Here is a 27,236-nt window from a genome sequence, read left to right on the forward strand (position 1 = left end):
GATATCTGGAACGACTCCTTTAAGACTCGGAGCAGCCCCTACCAGGTAGGAGCCCCGCAACTCCATTTCCCAGGGCCCGACACGGTGGCTCTTGGCCTTTGTGCCCAGAGTCACGAACCCGCTACCTTCTGAGACAGCGCGGGAAACGGCGTGGGGACCGCATCCCCCGGAAGGGTCGGCAGCGCGCGGTGAGGACCAACAGCAACAACGCGGACTCCGCCTACAGCCGGCTCTGTGCGTGCGCGGCCCGTCCGCCCTGCACTCCCGGCTGTGCCGTAGTGCTGTCGGGTGGCATAGGTGCTTTCGGGTCTTTTTAGCCGTTCTGGGACTCCGGAACCCTGGGTTGGGATCTTAGGGATGGGAAAGTTCGAGAAGGGACGTTGTCCCCGCAGCGCAGAGGCGGCTGTGAGGCCCGACAGAGCCGATGGGGACGCGGCGGCCCTGCTCCCGGCCCCGCCGGTCCGCCGGTCGGTGGCGGAGGCCGCGCCGCTGGCGTCGCCTGGAGTGGGTGGTGCGTCCCCGGGCCTTCCCCTGCCCGACTCCCGCCTCCGAGCGCTGGAGCCCGGGTGGAGGGGCGCGGCCTCGGGGTCCAGGTGGAGGGGCGGGCGCGGTGCCGTGGGAGCCGCTGGGCTGAGGTGCGGACGGGGCTCCGTCAGGGCCGGCCGGGCCGAGGCTGCGGGGGCTCCGGGGTCAGCAGTCTCGGGGGCGCCGGGGGCCGTCTTGTCCGCAGGGAGCGGGGGCGAGGAGGAGTCCCGCCCGCAGCGGGGAGTTGTGACGCAGGAGAAGCGGCGGGACGTGCCCAGAGAGGCGCTTAAGGGGGCCAGACGGGGTGCAGGACAGGGCAGTGGAGTCCGGCGGGTGACGGAGGCGCTGGCCCACAGCCGTGGCGTAGAGCAGGGATGTGATGGGATTTGGGACCGACTTTTAGGGTCACAGCATTCTCTGCTGCGTGCAGTGTGGCGGTGAGCAAAAGTAGGGAGAGAAGCATCCCCAGTTTCTTTTTGCCTGAACCTTGAAAAGAACAGAGATGGGGAAGTGAGTGCAGGGAACGGGCTTCACAGAGAAGATGACGGGTTCCTTCTGGACGCGGTGATTCTGAGAGGTCTTGGGATGGAGTTGTGAGAAGGTGAAGACGTCGCTTGGGTAGGTGGCCATAAAGGTTCGGAGAGCAGGCAGAGGGCTGGGCTGCAGGTGTGCAAGGGTGGAGGGTGTGGACTGGACCAGGGCGTGTTCTGGGGATCCGATGGAGGAGGGAGTGTCTGAAGGTGGTGGTTTCAGATGGGCCCTGTGTTGAGGCAGGGGAGGGCTGAGACTTGGGGGACGAGGGACCGGGAGGTGGGCATCCCTGATGCTTCGTCCGGAAATGAGACAGCCTTCCTTGGAGGGTTCTGGACTGTGTCTCTAGAAAGAAAGGTCTACATGGGTGAGGAATTGGCCTGAGATGGAGACTGAGGTGTGAGGTGGTTTCGATTCTCCAGGCTGTAGGCTGAGCAAACCCTCAGGCCGCTCCCTGTGCACAAAGGGAAAGGTCAGCCAGGCTGGTGGAGCAGCTGGGTCCCAGACGAGGGCACTGCAGCCTCACCTCCAGGCTTCAGAGCAAGACGATGGTCCGCAGTCCAGTCAAGGCCTCTGCAGGCTCCCTCAGAGGACTGTGGTGCAGGTAGGCCGGTTGCTGAAAGGACTAGTAGCTTGACTTGCGTGCTCAGCTCCTCCTTACAACTGGATAGGTTAAAAGCATGTGAAACTGTTATTAAGTACCGGCTAAGCAGTATTTCTCTGAGTATGTACAACTGGTAGACAATTAGAGATGAAATATTTATTAAGTTAAACTTATTCAAACACTTAATGATTGGTAGGGACTTAAATTTACTTCTAGGTATTTCCTTACACTGGAAGGCTTTATATATATATCACATCTTTTTAAACATCAAAAAGTGGGAAAAATACCCAAGTTTCTAAATCCTATTACTTCATTTGCACTGAAATAATAAACAAAACTGTTAATCCTGTGGACAGTAATTGCTGATCTGTAGTGTCTGTCATGCAGGCTTGGTATCAGTATCAACCCTGTAAGGTAGAAACCATTCTTATCCCGATTTTACAGATGAGGGCACTGAGGCTCAGGGAGGTGCAGTCCTTGTTCAAAGTCACACAGCTGGTAAGAAGCAGCAGTGAGGTCTGAGGAGCTAAGCTTAGACCATCCATCCGCCTGAGATCACTTTGTACCAGGGCAGGCATAGGAGGTGGTGCAGCTCAGCCTGTAGGATCCTACTATGGTTGCCCATTTCTCATGGCCTCCCTCTTCCTATGGGTCCCATGTCGGTGGCAGAAATGTTTATGGACCCTGCACAGGTGAGTAGAGGGTGTCCCAGGCCTTTGCTCACCTCACTATCACTCCAGTGTTTTTGACATCACCATATAGGGAACGCTGATGTTCTGAGACTCTTCGCCTATCCTTCCACTGTTGGGTGAGAGGACAATGTGATTTCACCAGGCCAGAGGTCCTGACCTCACTCTCAGGTTGTACGGTGCTGTTTCCTTTTCTGACAACTGTTGGGATAACATTTGACGGGGAGTCCTGGGCACAGGATCCAAGCTGTTCAAGTATTTGCAGGTGAGACTGAGCTGGAATGTTCAGGAAGTTACAAGTCTCTGTTGTATCTTCTGGGAATATGGAGCTGGCATTGGGTGGTGGGGTGGCCCAGGGATCAGGCCTGGAATGACAGCCTCAGGTTCTGGACCTCTAATGTGCTGGGCGATGCGAGTGAGGGAATGTTTATAGCAGAGGAGTGATGTGATCTCGTCCAGTTTGAGTAGGCTGTCTCTGGCTCAAGTGGAGGAGAGAAGTAGGGGTGAGGGTGTAGGCAGGGAGATCTGGGAGGAAGCTCCTACCACAGTGCAGGTGAGTGTTGGTGGGGGCTAGACAAGATTGGTGGCTGTGGAGGTGGGACGAGAGTTTGGCCTTTGAATCTGTTTTAAAACTATAACTGACCACATTTTATATTGTGACAAGTAAGTGAGCCTGGGAGGTGGGATGGAATGGGGGAAGTCAAGGAGGCTCCAGTTTTTTTTTTGCCTTGTTTCAACAATGAGATGGTTGAAGTAGAACCTTGGTTGAAGTAGACCAAGGACTAGGTCTCTAAGTTGGGCACGACAGTCGTGGTGGTGGTGGTGGACATCACAAAGACAGATGAAGAAGTGCAGTGGTCATCAGGTGGTGTGCCTGTGACAGGGAGGATGGAGGAGTAAGCAAGGCCTCCAAGAGGTCATGAGGTGGGTCATAAGGTGGATGCTGAGGCATCTTATTGCAGCAGTAAAGATGGCAGTAATGTCAGTGTGGGTCTTATCATCCTTCTAATCACTCACCAGAGTTTTGTGGTAATTCTTGGTGGGGCCTGGATTAATTCAGGCTAGTAGATGAATTTGAGGGGAAATGGGATGAGCTAGGAGTTTGCTAGGCCTGTGGTGCGGACAGTGATTGGGAGTCAGTGCAATTGGTCTTAGAGTGATGTTCAGGTGGAGTGAGGAAGGTTCTGACTGCTTATGGGGCAACATGTCCAGTGCAGAAGTGGGAGAGAGCCAAGGGTCATGAGGTCCTCCTAGAGGTTTGAGTGACTGTGTTAAAGCCACAAGCAGGAGCAGGGGGGGAGACCTTCAAGTCAGGGCTAGAGGCTGCTCCAGGTGCCAAGGGTGTCCTGGGGCATAATAATGCTGGTTGCATTTGCCGTGCATTGCCTAGTTTCCATGTGCAGTGTTGCCTGTTCAGGGGCCATGGAAATGTCTGTGGTATGGTCCCAGGTGGCCAGAAAGTGTTGCAACAATGAAGGGACTGGGTTCATGGGAGTGGTACAGTTCAAAGTGTGATGTGTACATGAGGAGGCGAGTGAGTGGAAGGCCCTCAGGACTTGGCACTTGGCTCTGTAGTTCATGGATGGCAATTAGATAAATAGAAATTCAAGAAAACACAGAACAAGAAGCTGCTCATGGACTGAACTGTTCCAATTTTGACAGGGCTGTGTGGTCTTTGAGGACGTGGCCATTTATTTCTCCCAGGAGGAGTGGGACCTCCTTTATGAGCCTCAGGGATGCTTGTACCGTCATGTGATGTTGGAGATTGTTGCACATTTGTCCTCTGTAGGTAAGGCCCTCACACTCACCCTGGTTGCTGGGCTGGGTTCCATTCTTCTCCTTTTCCTGGGACAGTTCTGTCCTTCTCACCATGAGACCACGGGTACCACTACGTTTCCTGGTTTCCTGGCATATGTGTTATTGGTGCCAGGGCTGGACTGTGTGCATTGTACCTGCTCTCCCCGCGCCCCCCATCCCTGCTGCGCTGAAGAGCTTGCAAGACAGGGCTCAGGAGTCAAAAATCTTGAAGTTTGTCTGAGAGATGTCACCAGCTTGTCTCTGATCCAGTGATTCTGTCCCGATGCTTGGAACCTCTGTCTCCCAGGCCTTCTCCCTCCCTCTTAGTCTTTCTTGGGGCCAGCCTGTTGGGACCAGTAATTTCAGACACCAACATGGTCACTACTTCTGGGGACTACTGGGTTGTTTTTTTAAAGACCTTCCTTTGACCTTGTAATTTTAGAATGTGGGATGTCATGCGGTGGGTCACTCTGGGTGCGTATTGGCCACTCCCTGGTGCCTGATAGGGTGGTGCACTTGCAGGAGAACAATGGCAGGAGAAGTTCAAAACGTCCTGGGCTGGTGCATTGGAGCTAGGAAAGAACTCAGAGCTGAGTTCACATCAAGCTGGGAACCTTTCCTGAGCCCACCATTGTGTGATGCAGGATCATTGGCCACATCTTACTTCTACTTTTTCTTCCTCATCATCATTTCTACCCTAGCTTCAGGCCCTGACTCCCCCAACAGACACACAACTCTGACCTCCACCTCTCAGCCGTTCTCTTCCACGGCTTCCTTTGCAGGGCTCTCCAACATTTGACCTACACTGAAGGTGTTGAGAGGTCTGTACATATCCCTAAATAGTCCGTGAGCACCAGCTCTTGGTTCACAGACATTTCTGGATCTGGACACACCTTCTACTCAGTGCTTACCAGTCACCAGCAGCCTTGGCCTTGTTGAAAGCCATTTGCAGAAGAGTGAGTTAAGGACCTTGCCTCTCCTCCCTTCATTGTACCCTTTCCTTGTGTCCTTCCCATCATGTGAGCTTCCCAGGCCTGGCTCTGCACAGAAAGCCTTCCTCTCACTGGCTTTAGCCCTTGTCATTCACCAGTTCCATGGACTTATTCATGGATGTGACTGACACTCATTAGTGGGGCTGCCGCCTGCCACCAGAGTCAGCATGCACTTCACCAGCATCTCTCTGCTTACAGGTAGTTGGCATGGAGCCGGGGATGAAGAGGCACCTTTTGAGCAAGCTGTTTCCATGTGAGTGTCACAGGTCAGCACCTCAAATCTGGGTCCAGCCACCCAGAAGGCCCACCATGTGATACTTGTGGCCCACTCTTGAAAGAGGTTTTGCACCTGGCTAAGCATGATGGAACATCCTCTGATCAAGGGCTGTACACTTATGGGACAAGCCTGCACCAGCATCCAAAGAAGTAGACTAGAGTTAAACATTCCATAAAGGATAATGGGAGCCCTTCCTTTGTCACAAACCATGGAGTTCACATGACAGAGCAGATCTTGACATGCACTGAAGGTGGGAAAGGCTTCCCAGCTGGCACAGTTCTTCTCTAGCACCCAGCCCCTCACAGTGAGGGGAGCCACACAGGGACACCGAGTGTGAGGAGGCCTTTGAAAGTGGACAAAATGGTTACAGGTGCACTCAGTGTGGAACAGCCTTCAGCCGCAGACATATACTTGTGGAGCACCAAAAAGTCCACACTGGAAATGGACCTTATGAGTGCAGCGAAAATGGGACATTTTTTTAGGCATGACTAGGACCTCATTAAACTTCAGAGAAATCACAGTATGGGAAAGGGTTTTAAGTGCAGCCATTGTGGGAAATTATTTAGGCTCAACCCCAGTCTCAGGGAGTTCACAGTGGAGAAAGGCCTTATGACTGTAATGAATGTGGGAAGGCCCACATTATAAGACTCCAGCTCCTTCAACATCAGACAATACACACTCAAGAACGGCCTTATGAGTGGAGAAAATGTGGGAAAGTCTTTACCTGCGGCTCCAGTCTCATTAATCATAAGAGGGTTTGCACTGGAGCAAGGCCTTATGCCTGCAATGAATGTGGGAAGGCCTTCACTACAAAGTCCATACTCCATCAGCATCAGACAATACACAGTCAAGAATGGTCTTATGATTCCAGCAAATGTGGGAAAGTCTCACAGACTATTTTGATGTCATTAATCATTAGAGAATTCATGCTGGAGAAAGACCTTATGAGCGTAGAGAATGTGGGACAGTCTTTAGGTACATCTCTAACCTCGTTACACATCAGAGAAGTCACACTGGAGAAAGGCTTTATGAGTGCAGTAAATGCAGGAACCTCTTTACATGCAGCTCCAGTCTCATTAAGCGGCAGAGTGGAGAAAAGCCTTATAAGTGCAGTGAATGTGGGAAGGCCTTCATAAAATGTATGCTTCTTGAGCATCAGCAAATCCACTCTGGAGAAAGGCTTTATCACTGCAGTGCACTTGGAAAGGTCTTTCTTAGAAAGCTTCAACTTGTTCAACTTATGAGTGCAATGAATGTGGGAAATCCTATAGCTCTAACTCCAGCGTCAATAAACATCAGAAAATTCACACTGGAGAAAGGCCTTATGTGTGTAGTGAAATGTGGGAAAACTTTTGTCCTCAAACAGAAGCTTGTTAAGTACTAGAAAATCTACACTGGAGACAGGCCTCATTAGTGGAGCGAATGTGGGAAATTCCTCAGGTGCAATGCCAGTCTATTAAAGGTAGGAGAGTTTTGCTGGAGAAAGGCCTTATGGGTGCTGCAAATGTGGACGCTTTTTTAGGGACAGCTCTAACCTTGGTATACATTAGAGTTCACACTGGAGAGCGTCCCTAGGAGGTTAGCCATTGAGGAAAGTTCTTGAGATGCAGCTCTACGCTCCTCCGCATTGGAGACTTCTCACTGGAAAAGGCCTTAGGAGTTTGCTTCCACTATTTGGCTATTGTGCATAATACTAGGAGCATGAGTGTAGCGATATCTTTGAAACCCTACTTTCAGTTCGTTATAAGTATATCCCCAGAAATGAAATTGCTGGTTCATATGGTAATTCAATTTTTAGTTTTTTTGAGGAACTGTTTTCCATAGTGGCTGTACCATTTTATATTCCCACCAACAGTGCACAGGGTTCCAGTTTCTCCAAATCCTTGCCAGAGCTTTTTGTTTTTTTGATAGCTATGCTATTGTGTATGAGGTGGTGTCTCACTGAAATTTAGTTTTGCATTTTCCTTACGGTTGGTAGTGTTGAGCATCTTTCTATGTGCTTCTTGGCCATTTGTGTATCACCTTTGGAGAAATGCCTATTCAGAACCTTTGCCTATTTTTAAGTTGAATTATTTGTTTTGTTATTCACCTTTAGTCGTCCTTGTATAGTCTGATATTATACCCTTATCAGACACATGATTTGCAAATATTTTCTCACTCTTTGGGTTGCCTTTTAACTCACTTTAATTTTGTCATTTAATGTACAGAAGTTTTTTCTTTTGGTGTAGTCCAATTTATCTACGTTTGCTTTTGTTGTATATGCTTTTGCTGTCATATCCAAGAAATCATTGCCATTGGTAATGGGATCTTTAGTGTTTTTCTTTTCAATTTACTTTACAGAAGAGGATAGGAGAATGAAAAAAACAGCAGGAGTTAAAAGATGAGGGGGTAGAATAAAACGAGGAAATAATGTAAGGGCAGATAATATGATACAGAAGAAACAGGAGAAAATTTGATTTTTACTGACTACCTATCATGTGACATGTCTTGAGTTAGGGGCTTTCACAAGACCATCCCATGAAATACTCAACCTGTTGACTGATTTGAGAAAATTCAACAGGGAGTATGATACAGGAGATAGAAAGAGATAGATATCTGGGAACCAATCTCAGATTTTAATCTCTGGTAGTATTTTTTAATTCCATATCGTAACATATTAGATGAAAAATTGATTAATTGTCTAAATTTAATGCTTTCTGTTCCATAAAACTCATGACAGTCAGAATTTAGATAGAGTTGCAGGCTTGAGAGAAGATGTTTATACGTCTACATCTGCTCAGTATTAGACCAACAAGATTTAGATTCTTATTTCGGAATATGTTGTGAAAGGCCCTGCAGATGAACTAAAGTATGATTGTATCATCACCAATAGAGGAAAGGCAGATGGCTATCAAGACTATGAATGGATGCTGGAACTCATTAGTATTAAAGGAAAGCAAATTAAATGTAAGGATATTACTGTAAGTCCTTCAAAGTACTAAACGTTGGGAAGCAGGTGTGAGGTGATGTGGAAGCAATCATGTGTACCTCACAGGAGGGTCTAGGGCTGCAGTGATCATGTCTGTTTTATTTTCCATTGTTAAATACCTGGGAACAGAATGGCAGGGTTATAGAGTTGGCGAATGATTAACATTCTTAAAATCAAGCTTTATATTTTGAAGATGTTTGAGTTTACAGAGAAATTCAGCAGAAAGTGCAGAGTTCCCATATTCCCCTTCACAACCACCATCCTCACACTGGAAGTTTCCCGATACGGCATCTTGTTTTAGTGTGACACATTTCTTAGAACTGATGAACCAAATGATGATTATTAACTAAATTTCACATATTACATTAGAGTTCACTCTCTGTGTTCATCATTCCATGGGTTTTGACACATGCATAACGTCATACTGCCACTATTCCAGTATGATACAAAATAGTTTTACTGCCTTAATAATCCCCTGTGCTCCACCATTTACCCACATTCCCCTTTCTCCTCTCCCCTGGCAACCACTGGGTTTTGTTGTTGTCTTTTTGGTAAGAATACTTAACATGAGATCTAACCAATGTTACATTTGCAATACATTATTATTCCCTGTGGGTACAATGATGTGAAGCAGGTCTCTAGAGCTTATTCATGCTACTTAACTGAAACTTTGTGCCCGTTGATTAGTAACTCCTTGTTTCCCCCTCCCCCTCAGCCCCTGATAATCACCAATCCAGTCGTTGATTTTCTGAATTTGACTATTTTAGATTCCTCATATGAGTGGAATCATATAGTACTTGTCTTTCTGTGTCTGGCTTATTTAACTTAGCATAATATCTTCAGGGTGCATCCGTGTTGTCACATATTGCAAAATTTCCTTTTTTAAAGGCTGAATAATATTCTACTATATGTAAATATCACATTTTAATCATTCATTCATCTGTTGGTGGACATTTAGGTTGTTTCCTATCGTCGCTATTGTGAATAGTGTTGTAGTGAACATGGAACTGCCAGTATCTCTTCCAGGTCCTGATTTCAGTTCTTCTGGATAAATACGCAGAGGTGGGAATACTGGATCCTATGGTAGTTCTACTTTTAGTTTTTTGAGGAAGCTCAATACTGTTTTCCGTAGCAGCTGCACCATTTTGCCTTGCCACTAACAGTGTCCAAGGGTTCCAGTTTCTCACATCTTTCCCAAGACTTCTCTTGCTTTTTTCATAATAGTCATCCTGATAGGTGTGAGGTGATATCTAATTATGGTTCTGATTTGCACTTCCCTGATGATTAGTGACAATGAGCATTTTTTCCCATACCTGTTGGCCATTTGTATGTCTTCGTTGGAGAAATGTCTATGCAAGGCCTTAGCCCATTTTTAAATCAGGTTGTTAGTTTTTTGTTATAGAGTTGTAGGAGTTCTTTGTATATTTTGGAGATTTACCCTGTATGAGATATATAGTTTGCAAATATTTTCTCCCCATTCAGTTGGTTGCCTTTTCTCTCTGTAACCAGTGATCTTTTTAGTATCTCTGTAGTTTTGCCTTTTCTGGACTGTCATATAGTTGGAATCATCTGCTACATAGCCTTTTCTGACTGGCTTCTTTCATTTAGTAATATGCAATTAAGGTTCTTCCATGTCTTTTCATGATTTAATAGTGTATTTCTGTTTATCACTGAATAATATTGCTTGTATGAATGTACCAGAATTTGTTTATCCATTCTTCTATGTAAGGAGCTCTTGGTTGCTTCCAAGTTTTGACAACTATGAATAAAGCTGCTGTACATCTGTGTGGTGGTATTGTGTGGATATCACTTCTCCACTCATTGGGTACATGTCAAGGAGCACAATTACTGCATCGTATCACAAGAGTATATTTAGTTTTGAAAGAAATTGTCAAACTGCCTTGTTGCTCCACATCCTTGTCAGCATTTAATGTTGTCAGTGTTTTGAATTTTAGCCATTCGAATAGGTAAGTAGTGGCATCTTATTGTTTTTTAACTTGGTTTTTTGTTTATCTCAATTCCCTAATGACATATGATGTTGACCATCTTATCAATGTCTTTTGCAGAAAAGATATTTTTGGTTTTAATCAACTCCAGCTTATCCAGTTCCTTCATAAATTTTTATTTTGATGTTGTATCTCAAAATTTACCAGCAAACCTAAGGTCACCTAGATTTTCTTCTATGTTATCTTCTAGGGATTTCATAGTTTTGTGTTTTACATTTAGGTCTGTGATTCATTTTGAGTGGAGTTTTGTGTAAACTGTAAGTTCTGTATATGGATTCTCCCCTGCCCCCTAAGGCCGAGTGGCCCTGAGCTAACATCCGTTGCCAATCCTCCTCTTTTTTGCTGAGGACGACTGGCCCTGAGCTCACATCTGTGCCCATTAGATATAGATAAGAGTTAATTAGTCTGTAGTTTTCATGTGTTGTCTCTGTCTGACTTTGAGATCAGAGGAATTCTGATCTCATAGAATGAGTTGGGATATGTTCCATCTCTTTTATTTTCTTGCAGAATTTGTGAAGATTAGTGACATTTCTTCTTTTAAATGTTTGATAGAATTCCCTTCTGAAGGCATTCTGAGCTTGGGATTTCCTTGTGAGGAAGATTTTCAATGACTGTTACTTAGTATAGTTCTCTATAGATTTTCTGCCTCATGTCAATTGTAAGAATTTCTGTCTTTGAAGGAATTTATGCATTTCATCTAACTCGTTTAAATTTGGGTAGATAAGTTGTTCATACTATTTCCTTATGATACTTTTTTTTTTTTTTTTTTGAGGAAGGTCAGCCCTGAGCTAACATCTGCTGCCAATCCTCCTCTTCTTGCTGAGGAAGACTGACCCTGAGGTAACATCCATGCCCATCTTCCTCTACTTTATATGTGGGACGCCTACCACAGTATGGCTTGCCAAGCGGTGCCATGTCCGCACCCAGGATCTGGGCCAGCGAACCCCAGGGCGCTGAAGTGGAACGTGCACACTTAACCGCTGCGCCACCGGGCTGGCCCCTCCTTATGATACTTTTAATTTATGTAGAGTCAGTTGTCAGATTTCTCCTTCATTCCTGATTTTCTTAATTTCTCTTTTTTCTTGTTTTTTGGTCAGTCTACCTAACGTTGTCAATTTCATTCACCATTCAAAAGAAACACTTTTTGTTTCATCGCTTTTTCTGGTATAAATTTACTCTGTTTTCTATTTCAATGAGTTTTGTTCCACTCTTTATAAATAAAGCCTATTTATTCACCATCACCTGCATTTGGCAGAGACTCAAAGGCAAGCAGAGGATTGGGAATACTTTATAATGGAAAAAAGGTAAGATGTCCACTATGCCCTGATTATGAAATGCTGACATGTGAAGTAGAAGTGGGACTCCTGTGTGATTCGTTAGGGGTACATAGTTGGCTTTTTCTGGTTGGTCCTAAGTGGGAAGTGGCCAAAATTAGGGAAGGTGCCAGGATTTAATCAAGACCCTAACTTGACTATTTTGTGATGTATTGTAAAAAGCTGAATACAGGCTGTTGAGGGCATCCTGACAAAGGCAATATAGGAAGCAGGACCAACTCATCAAATACAGGTCATGTCCTTGAATTGTGCCCAGATCCTCATATAGAGGCGAGTGAATGGCAATATGGAGATGTCTGGGGCATTGAATGGGAAGTTGTGTTACTCAACACAACACTCAACAGCTGTGTGATGACTTTCTTAAATTAACGTTTGTGAAGTGGAGCACAGGGTGCCAGATGGTGAGTTCCACAACAGACCAAGACCACAAGAGAAGTCAAAGTGGAGAAGTTTATTACTCACAGGTGGTGGAGGAAGTACATGGCACACCTCCAGGGGCCACACAGGGAGGTCAAGGCAGGGTCAGGCAGAGAGAGAGTGGCAGGACCTGGGGCACATGCCTTTCTTAGGGTTTGTGGGTGCAGTGCCTTGGGGTTCCCGGGATAAGTCCAGGTTGGTCAATTCATACCGAAAAGAGCAGAGTTTTGGTAAGCTCCAGGGGGACATGGGGCACACAGGTGCTGGGAGGCAGGGAAGACTTGATCACAAGGGCTTTGGAAAGTCATGTCAGGAACTTAGATTTGCTTGTGACTCTGCGGGCTGCTGTCTGGGGCATGTGCTTCTGTGAGGGGGGTGAGTGTTGGTTTAGAGTCCCTGCAGGCTGCTAGGCCAAACAAAATGGATGCCGAGGCAGCGATACCATGGAGTAACTTAGCTAAACTCTTCACACCCTGCAAATGAGAGGCAGGGCACACCAGGGAGGCCCACATGAAATCTTGTCACATGGAGGAAGGAAGGGGCAGGGGAGAATCTGGGATTACGCCTTTGTGACTAAAGTGCCAGGGAGTACACAGGTGGTCATCCCCTAGGGCAGGAAGCCAGAACACGTTAGAGTTTGTCCTTGGGGTATTTGTAATAAGTTTTGCAAGCCTGTGCAAGCTGACTTGCACGAAGGAGAAGTACACATCTTTGACTTTTAGTTTGGCCTTGTGATAAATGAATGCTAAATAGACCAATACAGAATCTAAGACGACAGAACAGTCCTTTATATGCAGGCAGCTGGCAACCCCCTTCCTGGGTTGTCCACTACTCCTGCTTTTGCGCCTGAAACCAACCCAGAAGGTGCTCCTTGAACATTGCTTAGATCAGTAACGACAGCGCACAGCTTCCCTATTCATTTTCATTTTTCTGGCAAGTCTTTCAAAATATTGTTTCTATCCCACCAAGCATTTAACGAGCCACATTTTCAAGTATGAAAAAGAATCACATTTTGGAGACAAAAGCCTGAGTGTGGCCAAGGTTTCAGCACAGCCACATCCTCAGCTTCATTCTCTGGCTTTTCAGACTTCACTATCTCTGGTTTAACCTTCGCTGAGGTCTGACTTTTTTATGTCACAGGTATGTTTTCCTAGAAGTATTTCTGCTTTCTTTGGATAACTACATAATCCTTTTTAATTCCTTTCAGTAATTTCCATTTCACAAATGGTTTCACAATAATTTGAACTCCCTGTGAAGACACTATTGTTTCAGTTTTAGGTGACATGATAAGTTACTTCTCCGCAAGGAGATGAGATGATCGGATCTCACAGCTTTGTCTTGGGGAGAAGATGCTCCCAAGAGCACACACTGTCCTGGCAGAAGATGGCATGTGATGTCACTATTCTTTTCAGATAGGGTTCAGATTCTTAAAAGATTAAGAAAATATATGGACTAATAGTATTTGAAGAAATCTTTTGCTCACTGGGTTCAAACATGATCACGACTACAGGGGCAGGAAAGATGTTTTTCTGGGAACCAGAGGCACGGCTTCATCCTTTTTCCGTGTTTCTGTCTGCTGCCATCCCTCCTCCATCTTTCCCGCCGTGGGTGTGTCTGGAGTCTTTCTTTCCTGTGCCACATATCGCAGAAGCTCATTAACTTGACTTCATCTACATGTATTTGAAAAGAGATGAGATAGCTGAGGGCTGTGAGTGGTCACAGAGTGTCACTACAATAGCGTGGTCCCTTTGGATGTGTAACTTGCTTTACTTGATAGGGTCTGAAATAACAGGTCTTTAACCTTTTGTTGACTGTCTAGACTGAGCTCCAAGAAATCTGGGTACGCTCCCTTTAAGAGCAAGCGAAGCCCGCCCCTTCTGGGGAGGCCTGGAACTCCCTGTCTCAAGACCCCTGGGCTTGCCACTTGGTTTTTATCCCGAGGGTAGGGAGCAACTTAAGGTCTGAGATTCGACGGAAGTGTCTGTAGAGGAAACTACGGTACCCAGAAGCCTCTACGGTGAGCGGCGGCAACTGAGCCAATGAAAGGTTAGGACAGGGACGCCTACGTGCGTTCGCATCGTGTAGGGCGGGACTTCCGGCGTTCCTTCTCGTGCACTTGGTAGTTCTTGGTTTTTGGTCGTTTCAGGGCGTCGGAGGCGCCTGGTGGGTACCGAGGTGACGGAGCCGAAAAGCGCGACAGGAGACGTTGTCTCCGCTGCGCAGAGGCGGCTGTGAGGCCCGACAGAGCCGGTGGGGGCGCGGCGGCCCTGGTCCCGGTCCCGCCCGTCCGCTGGTCGGTGGCTGAGGCCGCGCCGATGGCGTCGCCTGAGGTGGGTGGTGCCTCCCCGTGCCTCGCCCGGTCCGAATGCCGCCTCCGAGCGCTGGAGCCCGGGTGGAGGGGCGGGCGTGGTGCAGTGGGAGCCGCTGGGCTGTGGTGGGGGCGGGGCTGCGGGAGCTCGGGGGTCGGCAGCCTTTGGACCGCCGGGGGCGTCCTGTCCGCAGGGAGCGGGGGTCAGGAGGAGTCCCGCCCTCAGTGGGGGCCTGAGCAGCCGGAAGCCCTGGAGGCTGTGAGGGGCGGCGGTCGGGAGAGGCCCGCCTGGAGCTGGAGGTTGAAGCGGGTAAAACCAGGATGCGAATGGAGCCCAGTGAGGTCCCCGCAACAGACCTCGGAGAATTGTGATCGGCTTGGACCAGGGTGGTTGCGGTCGAGGGGAGACGTGATGAGATTTTGGTTAGATCTCAACAGTGGAGCCTACAGGTTTTCCTGATGCTTCACGTATCCTGTGAGCAAAAGTAGGGATTGAGGGATCGTCTCCAGGTTTCTTTGCCTGAATTCCCGAAAGTGTAAAGATGGGGAAGTCAGCGCAAGCAGCAGGTTTCACGGGGAGGTTTATGAGCTGGACTTTGGACATGTTGATCTGAGATGTATCAAGATAGAGATGTTACGAAAGAAGGGAGATATCATATGTGTAGGTGAACGTAAATGTCTGGAAGCTGACAAAGGGGCACGTTTGGAGATGTCAAAGGAGTGGACAGTGGACGGGACCAGAGCATGGCCTGGGAATCAGAATGAGATTGTTATTTTTGGTGAGCTCTGCGGTGAGGGAGAGGAGGGCTGAAAGTTGGAGAGCAGGTCATACGGAGTGCGTGTTAGCATCCCTCATGCTCCCTCTAGAAAAGAGCGGACCTGACATGGGAGGAATTCTGGCCTGTGTCTGTAGAAAGGGAGACCTTGATGGGGTAAGGAGCTTCCCCCAGTGGAGCCTGTAGTGTGTGCTGGTGTAGATTCTCCACTTTTTGGCTCAGCGGACCCTCAGGACCACTCCCTGTGGAACAAAGGAAAGGTCAGCCTGGCTGGTGGAGCCACTGTGTCCTAAACCAGGACACTCCCGCCTTACTTTTACTTCTCAGGGCAAGAGGGATGATCCACTGCTTCAGGCAAGTGCTACCAACAAGCTCCCTTTTCAGAATTATTTAGCAGGCCAACCTGGTTGCCGAATGGACTAGTAGCTGACTTGCCTGCTCAGCCCCTCCCTACAACTCATTGTGAAAATGTATGAAAAAGGTATTGATGTAAACACTCATTAAGCAGTATCTCTCTGTACACACAGGTAGGCAATTAGAAATGAACCTATTCATGGAGCCGGCCCTGTGGCTGAGTGGTTAAGTTCGTGTGCTCCACTGCGGCAGCCCAGGGTTTCACTGATTCGGATCCCGGGCGCGGACATGGCACCACTCGTCAGGCCACGTTGAGGCAGCATCCCACATGCCACAACTAGAAGGACCTGCAACTAAGATATACAACTATGTACCAGGGAGATTTGGGGAGATAAAGCAGGGAAAAAAAAAAAAGATTGGCAACAGTTGTTAGCTCAGGTGCCAATCTTTAAAAAAAAAAAAAAAAAGAAATGAACCTATTCAGTAAGTTAAGTTTATGCAAAACTTTGTAATTGGTTTGACGTTGATTTACATGTAAGTATTTGCTCACAATGCAGAGTTTTATATAGGATATACTCTGAAATCTTAAAAAGTGGTAAAAATAAAGACCCTGGATTTCAGAACCATAACACTTCATTTGCACTGAAAGTATATTCAAAACTATTGATCCTTTGGACAGTAGTAGCTGATACATAGTGTGTATTCTTTATATTTGATACCAATGTAAGCCCTACAAGGTTGAAAGCATTCCTATTCTCATAAGCATTTTCTTTTCCTTGCGGCTCAGGGAGGCTCAGTCCTTCTTCAGGGCCATCCAGCTGGTAAGAGGCTGCAGTCTTTTCTGAGGAACTGAACTTAGACCATCAGACTGAGATCACTTTGCTCCAGGACAAGGCAGGGATGGTGGCCTGGCTTAGCTTGTAGAATCTCACTATGGTTACCCTTATCTCATGGCCTCCCTCTTCCTACAGGGTCCCAGGGCAGAGGCAGAAATGATTTTGGACCCTTCACAGGTGAGTGGAGTATGTCCTACCTGTCACCCACCCTGTTATCACCCATTGGTTTTAGCACCCCGATATGTATACCCTCAGGAAATGGTAGTGTCCTGGGACTTCTCTCCTTCCTCTCTTGAGTCTGAAGACCATACCATGTGCCTTCACCAGGCCCAGGATCCTATATTTAGTCCCAGGTTATACGGAGTGGTTCCCATTTCTGATAACTGATGGGGTAAGAGGTGGGAGAGAATCCTGGTCACGGGATTCAGAATGTTCAAATGGTTGCAGGTGAAACTCAGCTGGAATGTTCTAGGAACTGCAGGTCTCTGTTACATCTGGTGGGAGCAGGGAGTGGGTAGGAGTGCATAGGTATCAGCCTGAAGTTCTGGGCCTCTAATCTGAGGTGGTAGGAGGTAGGGAAGATTTGAAGCAGAAGGGGAAGGTGCCACAGCCCAGATTTTAACAGGCTCCCTCTGGCTGCAGTGTGGTAGACTAGGGATGTGAGTGAAGGCAGGGAGAGCTGGGAGGCATTTCCTGTAACAGTCCAGGTTAACGTTGGTGGTAGGTACACAAGAGTGGCGGCTGTGGAGGTAGAGGAGTGGTTGGTTTCTGGATATGTTTTGAACTAGAGCTGCCCATATTTTATGATGTGGAGAGTGAGGGAGATGTGGTGGGATAAAAGGAAGAATCAAGCATGACCCCAGGTTTTTGCCCTTTTTAGGAAGGATGGATGCTTGATCCACTAAAGTGGGGAAAGTCAGCATTATGAGGAATTTTCAGAAGGAATATGAAGAGACCGTTTTTGTCCATGTCACAAATGATCCAGAGATGCCAAGGGGCACTTTTACACAGAGGTCTGGAGTTCAGGGGGTGGATTTATGTTGGAGGCAGCTACAACACGGTGGCCTGTGTGTGGACTAGGCTGAAGCTGTGGATCAGATTTAGGAGGCAGCATTCTGTAGCTTATGGTGATGATGCCATTAGAGGACAAGGAATGGGAATGAAGAACCAGAGTACTGGGTCTCTTGATTGGACATCTGGATGATGATGGTGGGCATCACAGAGACACATGAGGAAGCAGAGTTTCTGTACGTGTTTGTGATGGTGGAGTATAGCAGCGAGAAGTCTTCTAAGGCCACAGTGGACATGAGATGGATGTTGAGGGGGAAAATGGGATCAGCTAGGAGCTAGACATAGGGTAGGGTAGGAGTAGGGGTGGGGACGTCAGTGTAACTGGGCTGCAGATGAGGAGAGAGGAAGGTTCTGACTGCTTATGAGACACCTTGTGCCAGGCAGAAGTGGGAGAGGGTTAAGAGTATGTGAGGTCCTCACACAGGAAGAGTGGCTAAGGATGAAGCAAGAAACAGGGCCTGGTGGGGAGACTTTCAAAGCAGGGCCTGAAGCTGGCCCTGGCACTAGGGGACTTTGGCGTTCAGGGACAGGACTGGGGCTGAATTGGGTGCTGGGTGCATTTGCCATCCTCTGCTTGGATTCCATGGGCAGAATGGCCTCTTAGGAGGTGAAGGAAATGCTTACGGTGTGGGCTGGGGTTGTCTGTAGGGCTGTCTATGGAGGGCTCAAAGTCAGGAGAAAAGTACAGTCCAACAAGTGATGTGCATGTGAGAAGGAGGGCAAATGGTTGGCCCCAGGCCCTGGCACTGGGCAGTTAAGGGACAAGGATGAGTCCAAGTTTGGTTGCCTGAGAGTCAGGATCTAGGGGACTCCAGAGAAATTGGCTGGCAGGAGAGAAGGGGAGCCCTGCATGGCAGTCCCACAGCCTAGATATTGCTTCTCTGCCCCTACCCCCGTGTGTTTTATGCTGTGTGCTGGCCACAGTGATCAATGATAATGAGGGGAGAACAGGTGCTGGTGCCACCAGGACGTGGTAAGTCTTTCACGTTGGGAAGTCAGGGAGGATGAGCAGGGGTGGATGTGTGAGGGAAAGACTGAAGATCCTGGATAGAGAAGTATATCGATGATTGTCTCCATAGGATTTGAGTTTATAGAGGTGAGTGAGTGATGACATGGAGAAGCCAATGATGTTGAAAGAAGGTCTTTATTACTTATATTTCCTGAAAAGCGGGGGCACACCATGTAACGTGGGGCGACATGGGGAAGCACCATGTTTGCTGAGGAGGCATAAGCATGAGCGAAGGGAAACCTTAAGGCAGAGCTGTTATGGGACTTTGAAGGGAAATGCAGTAAGAGCAGGATGAAAAGCTTAGGGATGGCTAGTTTATATAATTCTAGTGTACCTGGGGTAATGGGGTTGTCCCTAGTTGTCTGGTACATGGCCCTGGGCTGATTTAGGGTAGGAGAAGTATTGACTTGGTATGTAAGGGTTAGTTAAGGAGTTGGTTCAGAACATGGGTTCTGGGTTGCAAGGGGGATGTAAGCAAATTTGGCCGTTAGTTTAGCCTTGTAATTAATGGATGGCAAATAGATAAATACAGAATCCACAAAGACACAGTTAAAACAAGAAGCTGCTCATGAACCAAACTGTTCCAATTTTGGCAGGGCCCTGTGATCTTTGAGGATGTGGCCATATATTTCTCCCAGGATGAGTGGGGCCTCCTTGATGAAGCCCAGAGACTCTTGTACCATGCTGTGATGATGGAGAACTTTGCACTTTTGTCCTCCGTAGGTAAGGCCCTTGCACCCACCCTAGCGTCCTGGGTTGGGCTCTGTTCTTCCCTTTTTCCAGGTGCAGCTTTGTCCTTCCTACAATGAGACCATGAATATTATTTCTTTTCCTGGTTTCCTGGCATGTGGTTTTTTGGTGCCGGAGCTGGGCTTTCTGCACTGTACCCACTCTTCTACAGTCTCTCCTGTGAAGTTCTTGTAATTTTAGAATGTCAGATGTCCTGTGCTGGCCTTTGTCAGGTGCCACATCATTGCTCACCTTGAGCAATGGAGAGGAGGACACTGGGTGCTTGATAGGGTGGACATTACAACATCAGTGGCAGGAGACACTCAAAAGTACATGGCCCTAGTGCGATGGAGCTGGGAACCTGCCCTTTGTCCACCGTTGTTTGATGCCAGGACCAGTGGCCACACCTCATTTCTACCTTTTCTTCCCCATTTTCATTTCTACTCTGAGTTCTAAACCTTTTTCTGCCACACTCCAACCACACCTATGTGGACTTCACCTCTCACCCATTTCGTTTCATTGCTCCCTTTTCAGGGCTCTCCAACATTTGACCTATACTTTGTGTCATTAGGTCTGCACATATCCTTAAATAGTCCTTGAACTGCAGCATTTCTGGTGTAGTCAGTTATTTCTAGGAACCTTCTACACAGTGCTCACCAGTTACTAGCAGCTGTGACCCTGTTGAAAGCTATTTGCAGAGGAGTGACTTGGAGACCTTGCCTCTCCTCCCTGCATAGTACCTCCAGTGGTCTGAGTGTTTGTGTTGCCCCAAGATGATGGTATTAGGAGATGAGGCCTTTTGGGGGGTGATTAGTCATGAGGGCAGGACCCTCGTGAGTGAGATTAGTGCCCTTATAAAAGAGACTCCACAGAGCTCCCTAGGCCTTCCACTATGTGAGGACACAATGAGAAATCTGTAACCTGAAAGAGGCCCTCACCCAACTGTGCTGGCACCGTGATCTCAGAATTCCAGCCTCCAGAACTGTGAGAAATAAATTTCTGTTGTTTATAAGCCTCCTAGTCTGTGGTATTTTGTTACAGCATCCCAAATGGAGTAAGACAGTACCTCTTCTTTGAGTCCTTACCTATCATTAGATCTATCCCATTATGGGAGCTTCCCAGGCCCAGCTCTGCACAGCAGGCCTTCCTCTCACTGCCTCTAGTTCCCATTGCCTCTCAGCAATCCCATGGACATATTCATGGGTGTGTCTGACAAACATTTCTGAGGGGCTGCCTCCTCCAACCAAAGTCAACGTGCACTTCACCAGCATTTATCTGCTTACAGGTAGTTGGCATGGAGCCCAGGATGAGGAGGCACCTTCAGAGCAAGGTGTTTCCGTGGGAGTGTCACAGGTCAGCACTCCAAAGCCAGGTCCATCCTTCCAGAAGGCCCGGCCCTGTGAGATGTGTCGCCCACTCTGGAAAGACATTTTGCACCTGGCTGAGCACAATGAAATGTACCCTGATCAAGGGCTATACGTTTGTGGGGCAAATCTTTACCAGCACCAAAAGGAGCAGTCTGGAGACAAACTTTCCAGAAGGGATGAGGGGAGGGCTTCATTTGTGATGAAGAGCAATGTTCACATGACAGAGAGGACCTTGACATGCAGTGAAGGTGAGAAGAACTTCGAAGCTGACACAGGCTTTCTTCTACACCTGAACCCTCACAGTTGGGGGAAGCCACACAGGGACACTGAGTGCAGGGAGACCTTTGAAAGTGGACAAAATGATTATAAGTGCACTCAATGTGGGAAAGCTTTCAGCCAAAAACAAATACTTGTTAACCATGAGAAAATCCACATTGGATTAAGGCCTTATGAATGCAACAAATGTGGGATGGCCTTCCTTAGAAAGTCCCATCTTGTTCGACACCAGAAAATCCACACTGGAGAAAGACCTTTTAAGTGCAGTGAATGTGGGAAATTCTTTAGATACAGCTCCACACTCATGAGTCACCAGAGAGTTCACACTAGATTAAGCCCTTACGAGTGCAGCAAATGTGGGGAATTCTTTAAGTACAATGCCAACTTCATGAAACATCAGAGAATTCACAATGGAGACAGGTCTTATGAGTGCAGAGAATGTGGAAAATTCTTTAGGTACAACTACAGACTGATAAGACATGAGAGAGTTCACACTGGAGAAAGGCCTTATGAGTGCAGAGAATGTGGGAAATTTTTTAGGTACAGCTCCACATTCATTAGACATCAGAGAGTTCACACTGGAGAAAGGCCTTATGAGTGCCATGAATGTGGGAAATTATTTAGGTACAATTCCACACTCATTAAACATCAGAGAGTTCACACTGGAGAAAGGCCTTATGAGTGTAGTGAATGTGGGAAGTTCTTCAGGTACACCTCTACACTCATTAGACATCAAAGAGTTCACACTGTAGAAAGGCCTTATAAGTGCAGCTTATGTGGGGAATTCTTTATATACAAGTCCAAGCTCATTAAACATTGGAGAAATCACACTGGAGAAAGGTCTTATGAATGCAGCGAATGTGGGAAAGCCTTTAGGTACCACTGCAGACTCATTAGACATCAGAGAGTTCACACTGGAGAAAGGCCTTATGAATGCAGTGAATGTGGGAAATTCTTTCGGTACAACTCCAATCTCATTAAACATTGGAGAAATCACACTGGAGAGAGGCCTTATGAGTGCAGCGAATGTGGGAAAGCCTTTAGCCACAGACATATACTTGTTGAGCATCAGAAAATCCATACTGGAGAAAGGCCTTATGAATGTAGCAAGTGTCAGAAGGCCTTCATTAGAAAGTCCCACCTTGTTCATCACCAGAAAATTCACAATGAAGACAGGCTCATGGCATTGTGAATGGGGGGAATTCTTTAGATACAACTCCAACTTCGTTACGCAAAGAATTCACACTGCTAAAGATCTTATGAGTGCAGAGAATATAGTAAATCCTTTAGGTACCACTCTAAACTCATTTCACTGGAGAAGTGCCTTATGAGTTCACATTGGAGTAGGAACTTAGGAGTACAGTGAATGTGGGAAATAGTTTTGGCACAGCTCCCCACTCCTTAGACCTCAGGCGTCCACACTGGAGGAAGGCCTGAGTGCAGTGAATGTGGAAAAGTCTTTAGGTGCAACTCCAGCCCCATTACACATCAGAGATTTCACAATGGAGAAAGACCTTATGAGTGCAGCAAATATGGGCATATGTTCAGCCAAAACTTCCACATCATTCAGCACCAAAAAGTTCACATCAGGAAGAGTATTGCAAAGGGGTAAAGACTTCAGACAAATGTCTGCTCTAATTTATACCTGGGAGCTACTGTAATACAGTTTTCTATTTTGCATTTTTAATTGTGGTAAAATACATGTAAGAAAGTTTGCCCTCTACCATTTTAATTGTACAGAATAGTAGTGTTAAAAAATACACATATTTGTGCAACTAATCTGTAGAATTCTTTTTATCTTGCAGAATTGAAACTCTATACCCATTAAATAAGAGCTCCTCCTACCCCCTCCCTACAACTCCTGACAACCATGTTTTACACTCTGTCTCTGTCAATGTGACTACTCTGGATACTTCATATATGTGGAATCATACAGTATTTTTCTTTTTGTGACTGGCTTATTTCACTTAGCATAATATCCCCATGTGGAAGCAGTTTTCAGCTTTTCCTTCTGTTTTGAGAAGGAATCAGAGTTGACTCACCTAAGACATGGGGGAAGGTGCTGATGGAGTCAGTACAGCTTTGCCAGATGTTACAATATTTCTAGAAAAAGAGGAGATCCAGATTTTATATGGAATCTTTATTTCTTTACAGCTTTATTGTATTAACATACGTTAAACTTCATTTGTTAAAAGTGTAAAATATATTTTCATGTATGTATGCACAACATATCCATTGCCTCTATGGTTTACATTGGCCCCTTTGTATTCTCTCTCCCAGCCTTACCCAACTTGCCCTCCCCAGGTAGATACTGTTGTTTGCATTTTCTAGAATTTTGTTTAAATAGAATCCTAGAGTTACTTTTTTTTTTTTTTTTTTTTGCTGGGAAAGATTTTCTCTGAGCTAACATCTGTTGCCAATATTCCTGTCTCTTTTTTTTTTCCCCTCCCCAAAGCCCCAGTACACACTTCTATATTCTAGTTGTAAGTCCTAGTTCTTTTATGTGAGCGACTGCCACAGCATGGCTACTGACAGACAAGTGGTGTGGTTCTGAACCTGGGCCACCAAAGCAGAGCATGCTGAACTTTAACCACTGGGCCATCAGGGCTGGCTCCCCACAGTTACTCTTGAATGGCTGTTTTCACAAATGCACATTTATATATTTAGTATTACCCATGTTGTGTGTGCAAAAGCATGGCATCGAGTAAGAATAAGCAAGACTCTGTGTTATGTATTAGAACTGCATTGTTTATAAACAACAAAGGTGCTTTTACTTTCTGACAGTTACTTTGAGAAAAAGTTGTTTAAAGTGGGAAAGTGAAGTTTAAAGTGAGTAACTTAAGTTTAAGTTGAGTTTCATTTGAATTCATTATCAATAAAGAATTTTGAACCATTTGCCTTGTACACAAGCTTCCACAGAAGCATCTTTCTAGATTTTTCTCTTATTTCACTTTTTTTCTAGTAGTGTCTTTAAGCTATGTCTTTGTGTCGTGAAAGTTCTTACGGCATTTTTTAAATCATCAATCTTTTTCTTTTTTCTTTTTTGGTGAGGAAGATTGGCCCTGAGCTAACATCTGTGCCCATCTTCCTCTGTTTTTTTGTATGTGGGATGTGACCACAGCATGGCTTGATGAGCACTGCATAGGTCCGCACCCAGGACCCAAGCCCGCGAATCCTGGGCTGCTGAAGCAGAGTACGCAAACTTAACCTCTACGCCACCAGGCCAGCCCCAATTAATCTTTTTTTTATTGTGGTAAAATATACATAAAATTTACCATCTTACTATTTTTAACTGTTCATTTCTGTTGTGTATTAGCTTCTCTAAAGAAACAGAACCATCAGGGTGTGTGTGTGTATGGAGAGAGAGAGAGGTTTTTTAAGGAATTAGTTGCTGTGATTATGACAGCCTGCCAAATCCAAAACCTGCAGGGTATGCCAGCAGGCTGGAGACGTAAGGAAGAGTTACAGTTCAAGTCCAAGGCAGTCTGCTGGTAGAATTTCTTCTTGATTGAGGTCATCTTTTTATCATTGTAACTCTCAAACCAGGTGGCTCATTTGAGAAAATTGAAATTTAGAAACGTCAACAGGCATTATAGAATAGGAAATAGGAAGAGAACAAGCTTTGGAGTGACACCTAGGAAACAATCCCCTATTCTGCTCTCCCCTGGTTGTATTATTTAATCCCAACGTGCACAAAATATTTAGTGGAAAAAAATGGATTAAGATAATTATATCCAAATTTGTGTCTAAATTTAAAACTTTGTTTTATAAAGCTCATGACAGTCAAAATTTAGAGATCTGAGGGAGAGGAAATATTTAAAACATCGAAATGTGCCTAGTTTTCAATAATGTGAGACATAGAAGTTTTAGATTCATATTAAGGAATAAGAAGTCAAAGACCCTAGAAATGAACAAAGTATGAGCAGACAGAGGAAATTCCATTTTCTATTCCAGGGTGATAGAAACCCAGCAGCTGAATCCTCCCCAAGAACCCTAGTGCTGAGGTCGGAAAACCTAAACTGTAGGTGATGAATTGCCGGAAGCTCATTGTGGATGTGTCTGAGATGAAAACTCCAGGAGGACCCAGTCATTAGGTGCCCCACACTTTTCTCACAGAGAATATAAGAGAAAAATACTTTTGTGTGCAAGGAGAGGGAGAAAGGAACCATTTTGAAATACATCAGAACATTCTGTTCTTAACAAGGTCTGCTCTCAGAAGAAACTAATTAACCAGAGCCTAATCAACTGGGGCTTTATCAGAGTCTAAAAGACCTGGGGGAAGAGAAATACCAACTCTAGCCCACTCTAGCCATCTTGTGCCACCTAGGTGGAGGTAGTGGAACTGGGAAGAATGCATGAAATTCACAGTCCAGAGACAAAGGCTCACTAAAAGATTGAGACCTAATCATGATACTATAGAGAATGCTTCCCTTCTTCCCACGACGTACTACCACCTTATTAAGGGCCTATTTTCAACGGTTCTTTTTACAAGACTATTAAGAAAAAATTACAGCACATACTAAAAAGCTAAAAACAGAATTTGAAGAGACAGAGCAAGCATCAGAACCAGACTCAGATATGGCAAGAATGTAGGAATTATAAGACCAGGAATTTAAAACAACTGTGACTCAGATGATATGGGCTCTGACGGATAAAGTAGACAGCATGTAAGAACAGATATGTAATGTAAGCAGAGATGGAAATTCTAAGAAAAAAACAAAAATAAATGTGACAGATCAAAAACACTAACTAGGGGGCCAGCTCAGAGAACACTAGCCAGGAAAAATGTTAAAAGAAGAAACTACACTTAGCCATATCGTTTTTAAACTACAGATGAAGATGAAGAAAAAATCCTGAAACAAGTCAGAGGAAGAAAACACTTTACCTCTAGAGGAGCAAAGATAGGAATTACATCCAGAAAAGGCAGAAAGGGTGGAAGACAAAAACAGGAAAAACCAGGGCAACAAATAGAAAACAGTAACCAATATGGTAGATATTAATCCAACTCTATCAATCACTTTTTCAATGTCTAAATGCACCAATCAGAAGACAGATTGTCAGAGTGGATCAAAACACAAGACTCAGCTGTATGTCGTCTACAAGAAGCTCACTTTAAATATAAAGACATATGTAGAATTAAAAGTAAACAGATGGAGAAAAATATCTCATGCTAACACATCAAAAGAAAGCAGGAGTAGCTATATTAATCTTAGGGCAGGCTTCAGAGGGAGGAAAGTTATCGGAATCAGGAGGTGCATTACATAACAACAGAAGTGTCAATTCTCTACAGTTTCTTTCAGAAGATAGAAACAGAGGGAATACTTCCTAACTCATTCTGTGAGGCCAGCATTACCCTAATACCAAAACCAGTTAAAGACATTACAAAAAGAGAAAACTACAGACCAATATCTCTCCAGGACATAGATGCAAAAATCGTCAACAAAATATTAGCATATCGAATCCAACAATGTATGAAAAGAATGACCAAGTGGGATTTATCCCAGGTGTGCAAGGCTGGTTCAACATTCAGAAATCAATGTCATTCATCATATCAACAGGCTAAGGAAGAAATATTACATGATCATATCAATAGATGTGGGAAAAGCATCTGACAAAATCTAAAACCCATTAATTGTAAAAACTCAGTCAACTAGAAATAGAGGGGAAGGTCCTCAACTTGATAAACAGTATCCACATAAAACCTACAGCTAACATACTTGGTCATTTTGATAATTTGTGTCTTACTGGGAATTTGTGCATTTGAACTAAGTTGTCTAATTTCAAGGGATAAAGATTGTTCATAATATTCCCTTATAATACTTTTAAGTTCTGTAGCATCAGTAGTCGTGTCTTCCCTTCATTCCTGATTTCCTTAACTTGACTTCTTCCTTATTTTAGTTGTCAGCCTACCCAAAGTTTTACTAATTTCATTGATGTTTTGAAAGAACCAACTTTTTGTTCCACCAGTTTTTATAGTGTTTTTCGTTTTCTATTTCAATGATCTTATTCTAATCTTGTTTCCTTTCTTCTCCTTGCTTTGGGGTTATTTGGTTTCATTTTTCTGTTTTTTTAACCTGGAAGTCTAGGTTATCTTTCTTCTTTTGTAATACAGCTGTTTAAAGCCGTATTTTCCCTCGGTCTTATCAAGTTTGATATGTAGCACTTCTATTTTCATCTGGTTCAAAATTTATGTTTTAAACTTTTCCCTTGTAATTTCTTCTTTTACTCATAGGTTGTTTGGCAGTTTGTCCTTTGACACATCTCTTCCTGTTTCCTTTGCATGGCTGCTACCACAGATCAGGGAGGAATGTTGTTCAGTCCAAAGCCCTAGTGTTTTGGTTGAGGGCTTGGAGATGGGGAGAATCTGTGG

General features: G+C 45.4%; 2 protein-coding genes across 4 annotated transcripts in view; both read left to right on the forward strand.

The window, feature by feature from the left end:
* The first annotated feature begins 949 nt into the window (after positions 1-949).
* On the forward strand, positions 950-23,770 carry LOC103553607 (zinc finger protein 548). 3 transcript variants are annotated; one of them, XM_070633500.1, is made up of 8 exons: positions 950-1,143; positions 4,012-4,138; positions 5,337-5,391; positions 11,166-11,693; positions 14,287-14,470; positions 16,550-16,591; positions 19,091-19,217; positions 20,509-23,770. In XM_070633500.1, exons 4-8 carry the CDS (start codon positions 11,683-11,685, stop codon positions 22,056-22,058), a joined length of 1,914 nt encoding a protein of 637 aa, XP_070489601.1. In that variant the 5' UTR covers positions 950-1,143; positions 4,012-4,138; positions 5,337-5,391; positions 11,166-11,682; the 3' UTR covers positions 22,059-23,770. The 3 variants fall into 3 exon arrangements, with proteins under 3 accessions (XP_070489601.1, XP_008522444.1, XP_070489602.1); XM_008524222.2 differs by lacking the exons at positions 950-1,143; positions 4,012-4,138; positions 5,337-5,391; positions 11,166-11,693 and adding an exon at positions 13,960-14,186; XM_070633501.1 differs by lacking the exons at positions 950-1,143; positions 4,012-4,138; positions 5,337-5,391; positions 11,166-11,693; positions 14,287-14,470 and having other exon boundaries at positions 16,387-16,591; positions 20,509-22,054; positions 22,305-22,645.
* The window catches only part of LOC103553609 (zinc finger protein 548-like), a 41,743-nt gene continuing 33,632 nt past the window's right edge, over positions 19,126-27,236 (forward strand). Inside the window, exon 1 of the mRNA XM_070633522.1 lies at positions 19,126-19,217. The gene's annotated coding sequence lies outside the window, so the exon portion shown is untranslated. The remainder of the gene's footprint in view (positions 19,218-27,236) is intronic.

Source organism: Equus przewalskii, chromosome 9 (genome assembly GCF_037783145.1).
Source record: "Equus przewalskii isolate Varuska chromosome 9, EquPr2, whole genome shotgun sequence".
Classification (NCBI taxonomy): domain Eukaryota; kingdom Metazoa; phylum Chordata; class Mammalia; order Perissodactyla; family Equidae; genus Equus; species Equus przewalskii.